The following is a 19,878-nucleotide window of genomic DNA, read 5'->3' on the forward strand; positions in this document are numbered from 1 at the left end:
ACAACAACAACCATGTGAGAGAGCTTTTATTATCCCATGTCCAGGTGAAGATAGAGGCTCAGAAAAGGAAACTATTCACCCAAAGTTACAGTTAGTCATAGATTCAGCCTTAAAATCTGTCCTCTTTACTATCATACTACATAATAAATATTGGTTGGATTTATTCCAAAAATAATAAATATTAAATATAAATTTTGTGTAACATCGAATGGAAAGTGAATTAGTCAAAACATTCAAGTGTTCTTTTCCATTAACTTTTGCATTTTTCATATCTCTCATGTCTTTCTAGTCCTGGCAATCTTATCTTATTTCACAAAGGAATTGAGTTGTAATTTAAACAAGGGAAAATGTATTAGCTTTGTTGTTAAACCTGATTGATTAATTTGCTAAAATAACTAATTATAAGTTAGAGTTTTGCAAGATGTCACCTTCAGGGGAAACTGATAAAGGGTATATGGAATGTCTCTGTATTATTTTTATAACTGCATGTAATTCTACAATTATCTCAAAGTAAAAAGTTGTTTTAAAGCTGATTGTATTAATTCATTTCAATTTTAAGCCACTAAATCAACAAAGTGATATCATATACTCTTCGGAAGTCTTTCCTTGTATGCGTGCATGCTCACCTGGAGAGACTATCTCAGCTCTAAAAAATGTTTTCAGTTTTTCAGAGAGCGATATGCATAGAAATGTATTTAAAAACTGTTTTAGATGCCACAATTTGGAAATATTATTTTCATTGTTTTATTTCAACAAGAATATTTGAATATTTGTTTGACAAAGGTAAGAATCAAATAAAATATAAGTTTAAAGGTACAAATATGAGTGGGTGTAAATTTAAATACTCGATTAAACCTCGGAGGAGGAATATCACTCGGACAAAACACAGATTATATTTTCCTAAATCTCTATATTTAAAAAGTGAGAAGCTATTTAAACTCATAATCTAAGGCTTCAGAAATTGAATACTGAATTGGATTCCCAAATCCCTGCCAAGTAGGTTCCCATCCTTTTCTCAACAAAAAGAAAGTCATTTTCCACTACATTTTTATCTGTACCTAAACTTCAGACATTACTAAGAACACTAAATCTGTCTCAGCTATTAAAAAAAAAAAAAAAAATGTATTTGGCTGAAAAATAATATTCCTGACTACTATTCATCTAGACCATGTTCTAATTAATCACTTCAAACTTAAAGAACTTCTGGGCACCAGGTTATTCTAAATAGTAGATGTTTTCCATTCTTGATAAATTATTCTCTTTAATTATTCTGAGGAATAATTCCCCATGAACAAACTCAAATATTGACTATTCTATCTAGTTTTTTAAGATAATCCACCCTTTGTTCTCTCTAGAGTTTCTCAGATCTCTTGGGCAACTTTTTACTGCAAGTGCAAGCTCACAATATTCAGAACTATAGAAATAAGTAGATTTTTATTCAGAACTAAAGAAATAAGTAGCTTTCAAACACCACTGTGCTTCTTCACTTTCTGAAGAAGAATGAAAGACGATTATATTTTTCATTCTTCTGTCATCCTTAGGCCTTTGTCTTCATCAATGGAATGTGACATGAGACAAGCAATATTAGTATAACAAAGGTCTGTCACTATAAGTTCTTATGCATGATTTATATTATAATACTATTACTTGCAGCACATTGAAAATAGCTGGAACTAGCAGCTGCTAGTTTGTTCACACTGTGTGTCCTAATCTAGACTCCAATCTATAGCTGTAGCCTTTTCTGCCCGACAGTAAATGCTGCCTAAATGAAGGTGAATAATTCAACAAAGAACTTGGAGAACATTTATGAGAAAGAATCGAAGCGCTGACTATGATTTCTTCCTTTTTTGTGTCTGAGACAGTATTTCAGAACAATCTGATGTAGAAGGAAATAGTTACCTGCTTGGGGATTATAAAGATCAATCTACATCTACCTGGCCACCAGATATATGCATCCATTTGGATAGAGGCCACTATTATTCAGAACTTCCAAAATGATCATTGGGAAAAATGAACACACCCTTAAGATAGTTTGATAATAATCATAAACACTTAATTTTCTCATTTATTCATTAAAGATTGAATAATGGACCTCACTCAATCAGTATATTTGAAAGTTAAAATTTTGTATTTGGTAGGTACCAATCTGATGAAAAGATCGACTTTTTAATTTTTTTTTTTTTTTAGTTGTGACATTATTTTAAGAATGCAGATAAAATTGTCTGCCAAAATCATCAAGAAGAGATGTTCTGGGGGGGCGGTAACATAGTTTATGGGAAAATGCCAATCTACTAAAAACAGATAGGAAGCTAAGCAGGGTCGAGCCTGGTTAGTACCACCTAGGAAGACCAGGTACTGTAGGCGTAAAAAATTTAAAAAATAAGGGATTGTAAACTGACAAGGTCCTTGCAATCTGTGAGATCAACCAAGGGTTGCCTCACCAAAAATATATATATATATATATATATATATATATATATATATATATATATATATATATACACGTATATATATAAAATCAGAATTTAAGGACATTGGGAAAGTTTGGGGTTATTTATATGTTCTTAAGTAATATACATTCTTTTCTGATAAATCACAAATGAAACCAAATGAAAATATACTTTCATAAATTTTTCTCTTAGAAACACTTCAGGTCAATCAATATCTGTTCCTTATAATAAAAGGTAACCAAAATACTTCCTCTGATAGATGTCTGTCCTAGAATTACCTGTATTGCTTCCTCGTGTCATGTCCAACTGCATTGGTCTCCCAAATTTTGGTAGCCAAAACTCTAACCGTATTCAGAAACAGGATAAAATTCAGCTGAAAGAGAAGGTAATATTACAAAGAATTATTAAGTTCATCTTCAAGATGTTTATAAAATTTACATAAATTGAACTTTTGTATTCAAAGACTGAAAATTACCCATTCTATAAGTGTGAATGAGGGACTCTGAAATAAGATATTGGAAAGGTAGTGACTCTTGATTTGCCCTCATGAAAACGCAGAGATAAAAAGTTTTGACAGCACTGTAAACTAGAAATATCGGAGGATGATCTGCCAGGATCCACAGAGAATTTCCAAAGCAAAGTTCAGAGCAAGTCCCGTGGCAGATTGGTAGGAGAAGGATGATAGTTTTTATATAGGTGTAACTAACTGCTCTTTTAAAAATGAATTCCCATGTTCTGTAACTTATTTAGGTTGAGAAATAATAGAGTTGTTTGGAGGATGCTCTTTCTTATAGTATATGGAAAATATGGGGTGAAGTACATAAGTTTGGCAAATAAGACGAATAAGATGCTGTGTAAGAAAAGGCCCCCAGTGTAGGCAATTAAATTAAATTTGAAATACAGGTGTGGACACCACCAAAGACAATCAAGTTCTGGCTATAAAAAAAAAAGGAAGGAAGGTATTGGTAGAATAAACCTTTCATGTCCAAGGGTCTCAAGGATCAGTGAAGAGATTCAAAATGAAGGCAAAGAATAAGGTCTCCAGGTCTGGGGTAATACGAAAGTGGAAGCCTAACTCCTTGAGTCCCTTCATTTGAGGAAATGTCCGCAGTCTAGAAAGTGCTGGTACTTAGAAGTGATAGAAACGTAGATTTCCCAGAGTAGAACCGTGTTAAAGCCAGAGCAACAGCCTTAACTCCTCGTCACCTTCTTTGCCATCCTACCAGTGACTACCCTGTAGGCACCTCTCACCAATTTCACAGCTTTCTGTAAGAACCGGGGCCTGGGTCTTGAACCCTATACCCTGGAGGAAGGCAGAGGTGTACTGTGAGCTGGTGGACAAGAAAGATGTTTTCAGGCCAATAAGAGCTGCTCTCTATTGAGCATTCTCTAGTTTAAATGTTCATATGAATATGGGACAAGAATTTTATTATGTCCATTTATTACAAATGAAGAAGCTCTAACTCAAAGAAATCAACTGATTTGGCCTAAGCTACCAAGCTGTCAGCTGTAATTTGAACCAGGTCTATATGAGTCTGTATTGTGAATTCTTAACCGCTATCTTACACCTCTTAAGGAGGATAAAAAGATGCAAAATGTGAGAGTTGAGGATTTCCATTCATCCTCACCCACTACAACACCTGAGTCACAGACACAGAATCCTTTTCCATAAGGGAGTGATAAGCTGCTCATCTATCACATGAGTGCTACGTTCTGAATGGTCAAACTTACTTCATGCCCCATTAATTCCTCTCTCCCTAAGAGTACCATCCCTGGCAATACAGGGTAGCTGGGAGTGAAAATAGTGGGAAGCAATGCTGTGTAACTACTGTGTGAAGGACAAAGTGGCAGGAGCTAAAGCTGGCAGAGCTGTGGAAACAATGCTAGCTGGGGACTGTCATTGGTCATTCCCCACTCCTGAAAAAGAAAGAATTATAGATGGCTACAGATGGGTCAGCCTGAAGCTCCATCCATATTAGAACGCACATGACTCTATCCTCAGGTCAGTAGAAATTTGACTAAAGATACACACAACGAGTACATCAGCTTAATAACTAAGAAGATATGCTTGAAGACAATGAAGTGGATTATGGAAAGAATTAAAAACTAAGACTGAGTGGAACTTGCTGCCTTAAAAGATAGGTAAACAACATGCACACATACACACACATATTGATACATGCAACAATAGTTGGGTGAAATTCCAAATAATTATTCTGAATAATTTAGGAAAGTATAAGATAAAAGTTAATTATAAATTAAGTTCCTGATTATCTAGTATTCTAGGTGTTTTACAGAAATTAACTTTTAGTCTTTACAATAGCTCTATGAAACAATCATATTATTGTCCCCATTTTATAAATGAGGAATCTGAGTCACAGCTTGCACAAATCATTCATGGTCACACAGCTAGCAAGGCAAAGCCCTAATGAGGTCCATGCAGCCTCGATGCACAGTGTAGACTCTTAACTATGGCACTATACTGCCCACAAAATAGAGTTAATAGCAGATTGAGATGGAGACAGAAATTTTTTAAAGAGCAGAGTGGATTAAGAAAAGATTGTAAAGAATCTAAAATATAACAAAGTTTAAAATCAATAATAGAAAGAGCAAACAATAGATCTGACAAAGCAGAAAAACAAATTCAGCAATTTCTTTGGAAGGCCCTTGAAGAATCTCCCCAGATAGAGGGATAAAGAACAAAGACCTCTACGATAAGACAGGAAATGCTTATATGAAGGACATGGAATTAAGAGTCATTGTGTAGATTATTTCACTTTCTGAAGCAAAGATACTGTTAAATTGAACAAATCAATAAAGGCCCAAGAGAAAAAAATTTCTGTGCCAAAGAAAAACCTGAGTCTGCAGATAGAAAAATGACATTATATTACTCAGCAAATGGAATGAAAAAGAACAAAACTGAAAGCTTCTGATGATTTTAAGAATGAAGAAATAATTCTAAGAGAAAATCATTTAGAGTTTTTACATATCTCATGTAACCTTCTTGGAAGAAAAATTTTACTTAAAGGTCTACTTCAAGTAAATGGCTGATGAGACAAAACAAAGAAAAAAAAAACATAGAGAAGGTGAATAAAATGACTTTCATAAGCATTAAAACCAGTAACACATAAAATGAATTTTATGCAAATGTGGCTTTAAAATAATGTGAATATAAACAACAGATGAATTGAAACAAAAAACTCAAAATTTCAGCCATGAAACTTTTGGCTCCTCAGGCTATCTCTGAGACTTTGTTCTTAGAGTCACCTTTGTCTAGATCTTTCTCCCCTCTCCCTGGGTTAATTCATTCTCAGGTTCAGGCTGGAAGTCACCTTTCGCAGAAGCTATTCCTACCACCCCAAACCAAACTGCACTTGTCATGTTTAAATGTTTGCCTCATCCACGGTGCTTAAGCTATGTGAGGAGAGATTGGTGTTCATCTCAGGTGGATAGATCCTGACTAATTATGGGGTCTTCAAAAGCCCCACTTGGCCAACAGACCTAAGATCACACTCTCCAAACCAGCCTCCAGCAGCTATGAAAGTTCTGTTTTGGTTCTCCACCCGCTTTGTTTTACATTTCGACTCATTTAGAATTTGAGCAACAAAGGAGGCTATGTATGAGTTCCCCTCAGAGGCCCTCTGAATACATCACGTCTCACTCCATATGCTGGCTTATTTTTCACCATCATGGACATAAGAAAAAATTTTGCTTCGTTTATATGTATATTAAATATCTAAATAATAGATAATAAAATCCTTAATCTATACTAACTATTATAATTCAATTATCTGTATAATAAATATGAAGAGAAAATATGTAGCTCATTTCTTGTCAGTTGGAATTTAATTTGTAATTTAGGACAGCATTTACGGTAAATGGTAGAGTTTTGATTTCACTTGATGTTTTATATCTAACTGATTTAGAAGAGGAAAGAGATTCTGGAGTGGAGACCTTCCTCTAGGGAAGAAATCAATTTGGTATTTGCAATTCTGTCAAAATTAGAGATTAAATTTTATCCATTTAACTTAAATTCCTCCCTTACCAGTCATCCCTCTCACCGCCATCCCTTGTTTTTCATAATTGAGCCTCCTTTACCTACGGCTGGGGGGGAACCACTAACTTGACAGCAGCTGAGAGGCTTATACCTTGTTTGTTTCCTTTTTGAATTTCATGTTTTATATAGCAGACTGGATGTGATATTTTAAAATATCATATGAATTTTTTCTCAAAGACCTTTATTAGAAGTACTATCTTATTCCATCTACCAGAATACCCTCAGATATTTTTTGACAGGTATTTGGGGGAGGGAGGGGACATTTAAAACAAAACACATTGAAAATCTGGACGTCTCTATTTAATGCACTCTAAGAAGCGTAAAGTCTCTTTAAGAGCCACTACTTGGCTAGGCATTCGAATTAGATCATTGTTCATACAATGAACAAGCCCATGACACACGCCACAAACTATTTGTTGAATATAGAGATTAGTTTTTAGCTTGGGTACACAATGGTGCTGTGAGTTATAATAAATATTTAAAAACAAATAAATATACCAATAAAAAGTGACCAAAAAAAGAAGTAACCATTATTGCCTCATATTTTCCTAAAATCCATCAACATTCATAATGCAAACCATAAGCTCTCATAGTTACATCGGTTCTCTGCAGGGTTATCTAGGGTCAAAATCTTTGCAATAGTGTTGTCAGATTAACATCACGCAAGAGACCCGCAAAATGCTTCACAATTTGAACATCCTTTGATTCTCTGGCTCATTTATGAGGAGTTACCAGAAAAAATGAACTACTGCTTGCAGAAGAACAAGTTTATAAATTCTAATCTCTAAATGAGTGACTGGCCCTGATTTCTAATTAAAGTCTCTTTAATAAAAGCTTTGAATTGCTTTAAGACTGAGTCTTAGATATTCTATTTCATCACTCCCATTGTATAGACATTGCTTTGATGTATATACTATAAGAAAAATGACTTAAACAAAATTTCTATCCTTCAACTATGAAAGATATGTCATTAAATTAGTTATACATCTACATTTTTTATGAATGACAGCATTTACCTTTTCTTGGTTCCTTAAAAAAGAAAGGTAATTGTTCTTATTGCACATTCACATGTTAATTAAGCTAAGACAAAGAAGCACATTGTCCAGGGAACCATTTTGAGGCTTTATAACATCTCCAAAGAAATGAACTTATATGAATGCAATATATGGAACTGATTCCACCAAAATAGGAAAAAGTCATGGATTGCCATCATATGGCCCATGGTCACTAGCTGCTGCAGCACTGAATGTCCCTTTGCTCCTCAATTTAACAGCTTACAGTTGTTCAATTTTAAAGTGACTCTAATTCCTGTATCTTTCTTTGGATGCCTGAATCAAGAGTATGATCTCTCATATAGAAATCCAAGGACCCTCAAAATATCATAATTTAGTCAGACAGTCAATCAGATAGGACTATGCACTTAAAATTGAATGATTAATATCTCTCTAACATATCTACACCTCCAACGCAGTTCATCAATCCACCGCCATAATGCCTTGAGGGTTTTCTTTTCAAAACCTAAATCTAGTCAGTTCACTATCCTGCTTAAAATTTTTTTAATGTCTCACCATAATTTTAAGGAAAATTCCAGTGCCCTTTGGCACAGAAGGGAATCCAATCACAATTCAGCTCCCCTATAACATTCAGTGTGATCTGCATTTTGTGCAGATGAACCCTTTATTCCAGCCACAGAAGACGCGACCTGTCCATTTATGCCTTGGCGCATAGTAATCTCTGCCTGGAAGACCCTTCACTCTGCCTAATTATTACTACCTCTACTATTACCATGCCATTACTATTGCTAGTATTACTACTACTTCTACTGCTACTGTGACTACTGGCTATTGTTTACTGAGTGCTTTTCATAGATGAAACACCATAATTATTTAATTCTTATAATAACCTTATGAAGTAGATATTAGATCCTCCAATTTCCTTTCCAGAAAACTGCAGCTTAGAGGAGCTAATTATAGTAAGGTCAACAGCTAGAAAGTGTTGGCACCCGGATTCATACACTGTTCACCGCACTATCAAGGGAACTATAGTATACTATTATACGTTGTATCTCTTCCACCAATGAGTGGTATGACTTTGGTTATAATTTTATTACTTGTAGCCAATAAGACTAGACTAAACCGAAGAGCCCCCAAGCTCTGAAATCCTATGATTTTAAGTCAAACACTTCTCTGCATGCTACTGTCACCAGTCATACCTACAACTAGAACAATAATATCAATATACTTATTCCAGTTATCTATAAGGAAACTACATTTTAAATGATTATAAGGTACATAAATCTGAAAAATGCTTTAAAGCTTTGGCACGTTTATCAAATAATATTATGATCCCCTGTAAGTAACCTTATCAAACGTATATGTGTATTTCCTATTCACTCAATATTTGCTAAGCACCTAGAAAAATAAAAGAATTAGAAATGGTCCCCCTCTTTAGAGGGGCTCACAGGGAGATGGAGACAGTAAGTGAAATGCAATATGATCTGATCACAGGAAACATAACTAGCCTCCCATAAACCGTGTGGACATCCCCAGTTACACTGGTCAGCCCTTTTGCAGTAATTCTAAATTTCATTGTTAAAGAAACCTATCTAGTTCAGCATTCTCCAAAAGGCAGTCACTTTGGGTATCACCACTGTGATTTTACCATACCAATTATTCACCTACTATTAATTACTTAATATTTTCTTTAAACAACCCATTTTTATTAAATTATTAAAATTTAAATTCCATATCCTTACCATAAATGGAAAACCAATAGAAGCTGCTATAAACAAGAGGCAACTGTAAAAATAAATACAATAGAAACGAGTCATGTGAAATTTTATCTAGATTGGGTTGCCTGTACCCCATCCCCAAACCCCAAAGAAAGATACCACACGTTAGCATTGTTTTTGTTAAAGACCAGTACCAAAATGAGACCTTCTCTTTGATGTGTTCAGAAGGGTTGGAAAGGGACCAATGATCTCAATACATGACTCAGTGTTACTTAATGACCTTGCATGCACCACTTAAACCCTGTTGTGCACCAGTACATATACCCCACCTTGGGAAACACTGGCCTAGCTTAAATCCTATCACCACAGACAGGGAAACCTGTGGGCTTTGGAACCACATTGCCTGGGTTTGACCTCAGCTTCATTTTCTAAATTATATAAATATTTCTTGGACTCAAAGTGAGAATAATGAAAAGACCTATCTCAAAATTGTTTGAGGATTAGTGTAAAAAAGGTTCTGGGACATTCCTGCCTGAAGCAAAAAGACATTCAAAAATATTTACTCGTCAAATGATAAATGAAAAGTAAAAATAAACTCTGTCAAGGGACAAATGAAAGGGACTTTTTGGTAAGGATGAAACTGAGCTGGGACAAGACCATTATTGGATTGAATGATGAAAGGATGAATGGATGCAACAGACTAACAAAGAATAAAGGAAACAGTTAAGTAAAAACCAATACCACAGAGTTTCTCTTTTTCTTTTCCCTAACTGATAAATTCAATATCTCAGCTTTAAGCTAGTACCAAACCTCTCTCCTCTCCATATTGCTGGCATCTTTGAGGCTATCTCATAAGTATTTATGAACAAGCCTGCTCAATTTCACAATCTACATTCTTACGTCTATGGCTTTATTTCTATTTAGTTATTATGGTGTCTCTTGGCTGAGGCCGGTGTAAATGCAGGTCTTCAAGTCTCAGAGAGCAGTGCCCTGCTTAGTCAGGATTTATCACATGTGCCAACTTGACCTTCACCACTTCTAGACTGTGCTGCCTCACCTGCTGCTTCTCCCGCTCTTCTGGCCAAACAACCTGTTCCTTCCCATGGAAGGCCCAGGACCAAAACAATGCTTTGTGCTCTGCTGTCAACTAGGAAATATTCCTCTTACACTTCAATGTTATATAGAATTTAAAATTCATTCTTACATCAACATCAAGACGTTGCAAGTGAAAAATAAATTGCTATATTTGGAGATATTTATTTTCAGGATAAAAATCAATGTTTTCTAATGATTAATTCTCTTTAAAATGATTTTAACATATGTAAACAAAATACAGAAAACAATAGTGTTATAATTTTAGAATCTATGATTTCAAAATCGAGTGGTTCCTTCCAAATTTGTACTGAAGTCTGTGATTATCTCTAAAATTCTATTCTCTTAATATGACTTCTTCCAGTTAAATCTATAAATGCTCATCCTTTACAAACTCCTTTATTCTCTTAAATTTAGTTTGCTTCATATATTGCTTAGAAATTCTGATGACATTTTATCAAATTTCAGTCCCAGATATACAAAAATCCAATTCATAGAATCTATGCTATTATATTCAAAGCCCGAACTAAGAGAGGGATCCAACTTACATTTAACATTCTTGGCAAATAATTTTGACAGCCCATATGAAGCATACCGATTTACATAAAACCATGCTACATGTAATATAAGACTAAAAACAAACCTTTTATCCTAAAGCCCATATATTAAAACACTATTGTCATAAAGATGGAAAGATCTTTTTCCATAAATTCAAGAAACAATCTTGACATTTTGGAGTGCAAGTGAAAAGAAAATAGTCAAAATTGCAGGTTATAGTTTATGTTTTGTCACACGAGCCATGTGTGGGCTTTAGTTTCCTTCTCTAAAAAGAATGAAAAGGTTGTGTGAAATGGACTCAGAAGTTCTGTAATTACATTTGCTTTGTGCTCTTATGGCACCTCTTTCCTCTTACCAGTTCCCCAGGAGATCTAATTTGTATGCATGTTTTATTTTTTCAACAAATATTTACTGAGTAATTACTATTTGCCAGGAAACTTGCTAGGCACTAGGAATACAGAAGTTTAGAAAAAAAAAAAAATGGGTTTTGTTCACTTAACCTTAAAAGTTAGTGGGCAAGATGGGCATTCGGCAGTCAGAAGCATTAAACATTGTGATCATCTTGAGAAAGAAAAACCTCATTGTATGCTGCAGGTTACAACAGGTGGCCTAATTTAGATTAGGGGCATCGAGGAAGCCACAATGAAGTGGCATTTAAAGTGAGAAGTAGAAGAAAATACGTCCAGGCCTTCCGGGGGTACAGCGCAGAATGAGAGGGCGGAGGTGGACAAGTTCAAGGAACTGAAAGGCTGCAGGGATGAGTGACAGCATCTTCTCTGGACTATCGTGAATGTTAGATTTTATTATAAATGCAGGGAGCTCCTTGGGTAGGGATATTGACCCTGAAGTTAGAATTCCAGCTCCACCACTTACTAGTTGTGTGACCTTGGGCATTTCCTCATTTAGAGTGATTGGGAGGATTACATAAATCAATGTAAATAAAGCCCTTAAAACAGTGCCCAGCCACAGTAAGCACTAGGCAGTGTTTGTCATTTTTAGCATCATCCTTCCTCATTTCAGAACACAGAACAGCTCAGAGGAAAGAGCACCACAGAGTACTGACGTGGGGGTCCTGGACTCATCTCTTTCCTTACAGACTGGTTCTTCAGTAAAATAAAGGAAACTTAAAGGGAATTATGATAACCCTGAGTGTAATAATGAAACAGAAAGGTAACTCTAAGTGAAGAGAAAACTGTTCTAGAATCTCTTCTGATTTTTGAGATTAAGTGGATGTTGTAATATTGGAAAAATATTTACAAATTCTTGCTTCGTAGCTACCATAATTTTAATTCAAGAAGCTAAAAATGGTTTTCTATCTAAGTTTTCTTCAAAATTAACTGAGTGTACCATCATTTCTAGTTCTCCTTCACCAACGGTGAATCTTTTAGAACCTCTGTAATCACCTAACTTTACTGTTTTGCTTTGCAAGGTAGAAATCTCAGCAAATAGACTTCTTGGTGTCAGCCACATATAAGGGTCTGATCACATGTGCCAACTTCAACTTCACCACTGCTGGACTGTGCTGCCCTGCCTACTGCTTCTGCTGTTCTTCAGGCCAAACACCCTGTTCCTTCTCATGGAAGGCCCAGGACCAACACGATGCTTTTGCTCTGCTGTCAGCTAGGAAATATTCCTCTTACACTTCGATGTTATATAGAAGAATTTAAAAGATTCTTCCAACAGCTATTGCTGTAATGTGAGAGCTTCCTAAATCTTCATAGAACAAAGTGACAGACAAACATTCTCTAGGTTTTAGCAGCAGCTTAATTATACATCCTTTATTTACTTTTTTTTTTTTTTTTAACTATCCTGGCTTTTAAACTTACCCCAATAGCTGCCAAGATTGGGGCTTGATAAATCCACTTGATGTCTCCAGCACTAAGTTCCCAGCATCTGAGACATGAAAAAGAACTTTCATGAATAAATTGGCAAAGCAATTAAGCAGTGAGAACTAAGTAGCATTTTAAGTTTTATCAAAAACTCCAACCCCAAGCTTTTGATTAAGAAATAAATAAACCAAAAAAAACCCAAAAAATTTCTCTTAGAACACCCAAATCAGTGGAAAAAAATGGATGTTGGGCCCTAGTGTCCATACTATTAGCTATTGGTGAATTGCTTTAACAGTAACAAGAGTCAAACCACTTTTCCAGAGTCACAAAAAATATTATAGTCTTCTAAATGTGGTACAACTGATAGTTCATTTTTATTATCACTGCAATGATAAATTCCTCTCACTCCCAGAAGCTACAGAAATTCTATTTTATAATTTTATATGTTGCAAAACACTTACAATAATGCAATTCATTCTTCTTCATAGAAAGCGATAGAAAACTTACAATAATACAAATGATTCTTGTTGATAAGAATGTAATAGAAAACTGAATAAAAATGATTTTTGTCCAAAGAAATGAAAATTAGCTGCATTCAGTGAAATGTAATTGATTAATGTCTTATGAATAATGACCAGTTTTGCATTTATTTGCATACTTATTTCAGTGTTCATTTTACTAAATATAAATATGTGACTCTTTTGTTTCTCCTTTGAACCAGTTATAACATCTTACTGGTTCCTTCATTAATTAGTAAGTTAAAAAAAAAAAATCTTTGACAGCTGCTCATTTTGTATTTGCGTAAGATCCATGATTTTATCTTTAATTTGAAAAAGTTAATTTTTAGGAGTATTTAATTAAAACACTATCTAATTTATCTATTTGGTATCTTTATCTTCTGCTTCCCCTCACCACCCCAACTAGAATTTAAGTTCTACATGAGCAGGGATCATTTTGTTCTTGTTTTCTATTATATTATAAGTGCCTAGAATAATATATAACATGTCACTAGTCAGTAAGTATTTGTTGGATTAAACTGAATTCAAAGTAAGTTTGACTCAACCTCACTCACTGGTTTGTGGTAAAGATCTTATACTAAAATAAATAGCACAAAGTTGATAAAAACTAGTTTCACTTGAAACTTTAGCACTTTAGATGGGTTTTTAAAATTAAAGATACATAAACGAAAGCCTTTGGTTTGTTTCTCCATAGACAAAAGCTACCATTGATTGTGGCAACAGTAAATGAAATCTTATAAAGAAATTTTAGGGATATAATGATAGTTTTTAAATTTCAAATGATAAATTTATCGAGAAGTTACTTTTAAATTAACGAACAGTTATGGATAAATAGAAGCTATTTAAATTATTTCTTGAAGGCAAAACATTTTCAGTACACATGTAAAACTATATATTTTGAAATTTTGATTTTTTTATATAAGCAATACATTCTTATTTCAAAATCAAACTATATAAAAAGACATTGAGACATTTCAGTCCTCCTCATATTCCTGTCTAACTCTGCCACTGCCCCTCTCCTAATAGGTAATATCTTTCATTACTTTATTGTCTATGCTTCCAGTGTCTCCTTACAAGACAAGGAAATTTTATACTTGCACATTATCGAATGCTTCCTAGCATTGTTTGCATGCATCTATTTTTCATATTATTCAACCAGACAAGAAAGAAGAGCATTAGTTACTGAGTTGTACAGAACGTCTATCACACTATCCCAGAGAGGTTTTCTACCATAAGGAAAGTGGCATTTATTGTGTGAATATAAATTGAACATTGATTCATCAACTACGAGACTTGGATTCCATAAATTTTCTTTTCGGTTTTGACATTTGGTAATATATTCACAATCTTCTATCTTTGCCTCAATGACATTTCATCATAGTGTCTCCTAACACATTGGAATTCAATTATCCAGTTCCAGCTCTACAAAATACTTGTATTTGGAAGTAGGTCAAAATGAGCTACCTCTAAAAACAGGAAAAAATTGACTTTGATTATATGCAATGTTAAAGTTTCAAATTTGCCCCTGGATATGAGAGGCAACTTAGATTTCAGATTTTCTTATTTCAGAAAATGCTATTAATCCTTGTTTTTCATTAATTCGTAAATGTCCCAGCTCACACTGTGTTTGTTAACAAGGCCCAGAAACCAGCCTTTGTTCAGATTTTTAAAAATAAATTTCATATTCTAGGAAATGCAGAAATCAATGTCAGTAAAAATGCAGTTGCAAATTGTGGAGCATGAGGCACAGAAGTCTAACTAGAAAGTAGGACTTCCTGCAGCCAAGATTGCAGACAGATGAGGCATTGTTTTGCCAGAGGGATCCAGAGAATTATATAAACTGAATACTGCATTTTCTCCACAATTCAGAATCTGATCAGAGTAGAGGAAGTGAAGAAGCCCTGAAAGCCATGCAAATTGCCTAGGAAAGATAGAGAGTAGTTTTTCTTGGTCTCTTCCATTGCAGGTCCCACCTTTCCTGCTGGCATTTCTTATCTCCTTTGAATGAGCAAGGAATAGATAATAGGGTATCTTGTAAGGTGTTTTGCTTTTATAATTAAAAAGACAGAGAAACAAAAATATTCACTTTTAAAGTTCATTTGTCCAATCTAAACTACTCAATTATCATATCCTACAGTCAAATTAAAACTTTAAAAAGAATTTTAGAACTGAAAGAGACTTCTTTTGTATATTCAGTAGAGTTTAGAGGATCTTCTAAAACCAAGTCTGATCTGCTTATCGCTAAATGGCCAAGATGCAGAGAAAATCAGATTTCTAGTTTTGAAAGGCCGGATCTGAAAAAAGGTGACTCCACCCACCTTTTAGAGATGCTCAAGTCTGCTCCCTGCACCTGAACTTGGTGACATAGTACTACAATAGATAGGTCAGCTTATGCTCAAGAAAACTCACAAGAACTTTCTATCTATGGACAAGCTGAATTTCATGAGAAACCAACTCAGGCAATTTTGAAATCATGCCCTTGATGTGATAATACAGTTTTATTTCATGAGCAAAATAAATGTAAAATGACCCCTTAACCCAAATATTGCTCAGATCAAGAAACTATAAAATTCAAGTTTATATTCTGAGTAAGGTAGGAATAAATACTGTGTACAGAAGAATCGCATGACCTATCCTATATGTAATTTCTTATATTAATTCATCTGTTTTAGAGCAAGTATCAGTTGTATTTTTTAAAATATTATTTTACCTGATGGATTCCTTGTCGCAAAAATAATAAACACGTATTTCTAATTTTTTCAGTGAACAGACTTATGATTATTAATGGTCTTTGATTTAGTTTATTGTTTTTAAGAATGCATGATAACTAAGAAAACTAATTACTTAACTCAATATAAAATGCATTATGAATATATTTGCTTTCTTTCCATGCTCAAGGCCTAGAAGATCTGTTGAATGAATGATGAGTCAGAATTGCTCCAAGTTGGCTGTAGGCTTTGGAGATGCAACCTGTTATCTCTGGGTCTCATTTTATTCATCACTCAAATGAGGGGATTGGACCAAAATATGCTTTTGGTCCTACTTTCTCTAAAATTCCAAATTTGAGCTATATGGTTACACATCTCAGGGTAAAATTATTTAGCATTATTTAATACTTCTTTATTGACTCAACTCTCTCCCTCCTCCAAGATATCAAACAGGCAGATGCTGCAAGTTTTCTCTGAGATTCCTAGTATCACTGTGTAAACATAGCAATGATGACAGCAGTGTAGATAACATTAACCTTCAATTGTTAACAAACCTAAATAGTATGAAGAGACAAAGTCAAGTAAAAATGCAAAGACAGTAAGTTCTAGAACCGAGGGAAGCTGATGGATGGGGAGTTTGGGAGCAAGTAGTAGGAAGGCTGCATCTAAAGATAATGATCTGTAGAGTCCAGATTTTTGAGAACAGTGGCAGTTTCTCTAGAGTTCATGTGCTCACATAGGGTAGCATTTTTTTCACTGCATAGCAGACAAAATGATTTTGGAAGAAAATACTTAGTAATGCAAAGCAAACATATAGGATCAAATTAAAGGAAGGGCCCCAGGAACTAACAAAAAGGAATTGCTGTCATGAAACGTATGCAATCCATGAGTATCAAATTGCATTCTCTTAACAGAATGCTCAACATAACTGCAGTTGAGTTCAAGGTGTCTCTCTTTAAATCCTTTTTTTGTATAAATGTATTAGTCTGCTCAGGTTATCATAACAATATACTGCAGACTGAGTGACTTAAAGCAGCAATCCCCAACCTTTTTGGCACCAGCAACTGGTGCTCCTCTGAGAATCTAATGCCTGATGATCTGAGTTGGAGCTGAGGCAGTGATGCTAGCACTGAGGAGCAGCTGCAAATACAGATGAAGCTTTGCTGGCTCGCCCACCGCTCACCTCCTGCTGTGCAGCCAGGTTCCTAACAGGCCACGGACTGGTATCCATCCGTGGCCCTTGTGTTGGGGACCCCTGGCTTAAACAACAGATATTTATGTCCTCACCGTCTAGAGGCTGGAAGTGCAATACCAAGATGCCAGCATGGTACATTGCTGGCGAGACCTCTCTTCCTGCTGTCTTGCTGTGCATTCATAAGACCTGCACTTCATGCACACACAGAGGGACAGGAAGTGCTCCGGCATTTCTTCTGATAAGGATACTAATCCTGTCATATCAGAGCCCCACCCTTATGACCTCTTTCAACCTTTACCTTCTTATGGACCCTATGTCCATGTTCAGCCACATTGGGGGTTAGGGCTCCCACAAATGAATTTTAGGAAGACACAATTCAGTCCATGGCAGTAACTTTGACCATGATAGCAAACAGCAGGCACCTGAATGTTTTTCCACCTTCTACTTTTCTTTCTTTAACTCATCATTACTAAAAAATAGAAATAATATGGAAAAAAAAAAAAAGCATGCTTCAGGATCCATTAATCATGCCGCCCCTAAAGGGAAACAGACAACCAGAGTGGGGTGGGGTGGCATGGGCTAGTGATTCACCAGGATGGATTCCACTTCTAAGGTGCATTTGTTTTATTATTTAAAAAATATTTAATTATGCAATAGAAGACAAGAAAAATGGGATGGATGAAACCATAGTTTTCATTAAATATATATAAGTAGGAAGTAGAGCACATTTATATTAAACATAGGTACTAAATACATATGAGGCAACTGGGCATGAAATATTCATAATACACCAAATATATGATAGGTGCAAAATATCCCTGATACACAGGAAGTGCTTAATATGCTTGACCTCTTAATTCAGCCACTGCTTGGTGAAACCCGTGACCACAAGGAACTCAAATACAACCCAGAGCTGTTCAGCAGGCTGACTGGCAAGCTACAGCTGTGGCCAGGCGTCCTTGTACTTGCATCTCTCTGAGACAGTAAGTACGTGTCATTGGTCTGAGGCACCTTCTCTTTGTGGGTCCCCGTGCTGAAACCTCATCTCCGGTGCTCATAACCACACCATCAGTGGTGAAAGTTGATGTAGCAGGAAGAGCAAGAGAGGGGATATGAATATTGTCTATCCCAGGACTTAAGTAGTGTTGACCTTCCCCCTGGTTGAACTGTATCCTAAGTGTGTTAACTTACCCACCTCTTTCCCCTTGCTTCTTACAATATGTTTTAAATTGATTTCATAAGATATGGAGTTCAAACATCCTAATTTGGTCTGTGAGTCTTTCAGTTCCATGACCTTTGGGATGGATAGTTTCCTATACTATATCAGAGGCTACTATTACATCACGGTAATTTCCTGCATGACATCCCTAAAGGGGGATGTCGCCATGTGTGAATTCCAAGCCGGAAGTCAGAGTCTTGAGAAAATCAGCTCTCTCTTCGCCTCTTCTTTTCCACTCACCTTGCATCAGCCAGAGTTGCCCGTGCCACAGCCCAGGCTGCAACAAATGCTGCTGGGAACCCTGCAATCAGAAAAGGATTCAGAGACCATATTTCTTTTAAGGTTAAGGGATTTTTTTCCTCTTCTATTCACAACACATAAAAATATGCTATTAAAAGGTGAGAGAGAAAAAAACAGACATGAAAAATGTTAATATGTGAACAAGAAAAGTCCTAATTTTCATCTTGTCCATTTGAGAAATGGACCAGTACGTTGATGTTATTTGTTCCCAAAAGCCTGTAGATGAAGGTTGGCCCAATTTTCAATTGAAGGATGTAGGGTCAAGCCATATTGGGAGTGGAACAAAGTTCTTGGGGCCAGAAGCAGATAGTGGTTGATGCATTCAACAGTGACTCTTGCCACGCTGACAGCTACATGGTTTCAAGAAGTGAAGCAATAAGAGGAATTCATGAGAAGCTGAGGGGAATTTTTCATTTTAAAAAATTAGAAGATTTTCATTCTAAAAGTGGAAGGCACCGAGAAGCTATTTTATGTTACAAAATTGGAAGGTTTTGATCAGTTTAAGCCTCTTTTTGCTCATATTAGCTCAAGACAGAAGCATTTGCATGCGTTAGTAACTTAGCGAGGGTAGCTGTTATATTAGCTTGATGATTTGAGCATGAGATATTTGTCCTTCATAAGTGGTAAACACCTATGAGCCTGCAACATCAAGTCTATGATACTGAGTTTCCATGAGTCCTTTGCCCTCAGGAAAGTGTGACTGTTCAGCTCATAGTACAGTTGATCAGGCTCTGATATCACAAAAAGAAATCACATTTCATGAAAGATTGCAGTAGAGGACCAAAGGATTTAATAGATAATTTTCATTATGTGGCCTTTATAAAAGAGATTTAAAAAAATGAAAGAGAGACCATAATGAAAACACTACAGAAGCTAGGAAGCACCTTACAAAGGGAAAGAAAAAGTTTTAATCTGTTAAAACTTTTTTATTAAAACATTTTACTATAACATTTTTTATTAAAAACAATATTAAATTCTTTACTTTTTACAAATTAAAAAACATGAAAGTTAAATTACATCTGTAACTTTTCAGATATTCTTTCTTAGAGAAAAAATAAAGAAAGAAATAGGTTCAGATGAAAAAACTTTCATGAAAAAAATAAAAATAAGATACCCTAGAATAGAGAATTTCTTTGGTCTCCTCAGTGATCATCTATATGGATTTAACCTCAACCTGACTGTGAGACTATTTAATTTTGTATATAACTCCTATTCTTTAAA

The 19,878-nt window shown here is 35.2% G+C and overlaps 1 protein-coding gene across 4 annotated transcripts in view; it reads right to left on the reverse strand.

Moving 5' to 3' along the window:
* The window catches only part of PTH2R (parathyroid hormone 2 receptor), a 67,920-nt gene that overhangs the window by 8,065 nt on the left and 39,977 nt on the right, over window positions 1-19,878 (reverse strand). For all 4 annotated transcript variants that reach the window (XM_011369635.2, XM_011369633.2, XM_023536285.1 and 1 more), the window contains 3 exons: window positions 18,598-18,658; window positions 12,715-12,781; window positions 2,729-2,823 (listed from right to left, as the gene is read on the reverse strand). In XM_011369635.2, coding sequence (XP_011367937.1) covers window positions 2,729-2,823; window positions 12,715-12,781; window positions 18,598-18,658 — 223 coding nt within the window. The remainder of the gene's footprint in view (window positions 1-2,728; window positions 2,824-12,714; window positions 12,782-18,597; window positions 18,659-19,878) is intronic.

The sequence above is a fragment of the Pteropus vampyrus genome, unplaced genomic scaffold (genome assembly GCF_000151845.1).
Source record: "Pteropus vampyrus isolate Shadow unplaced genomic scaffold, Pvam_2.0 Scaffold152, whole genome shotgun sequence".
Classification (NCBI taxonomy): Eukaryota; Metazoa; Chordata; class Mammalia; order Chiroptera; family Pteropodidae; genus Pteropus; species Pteropus vampyrus.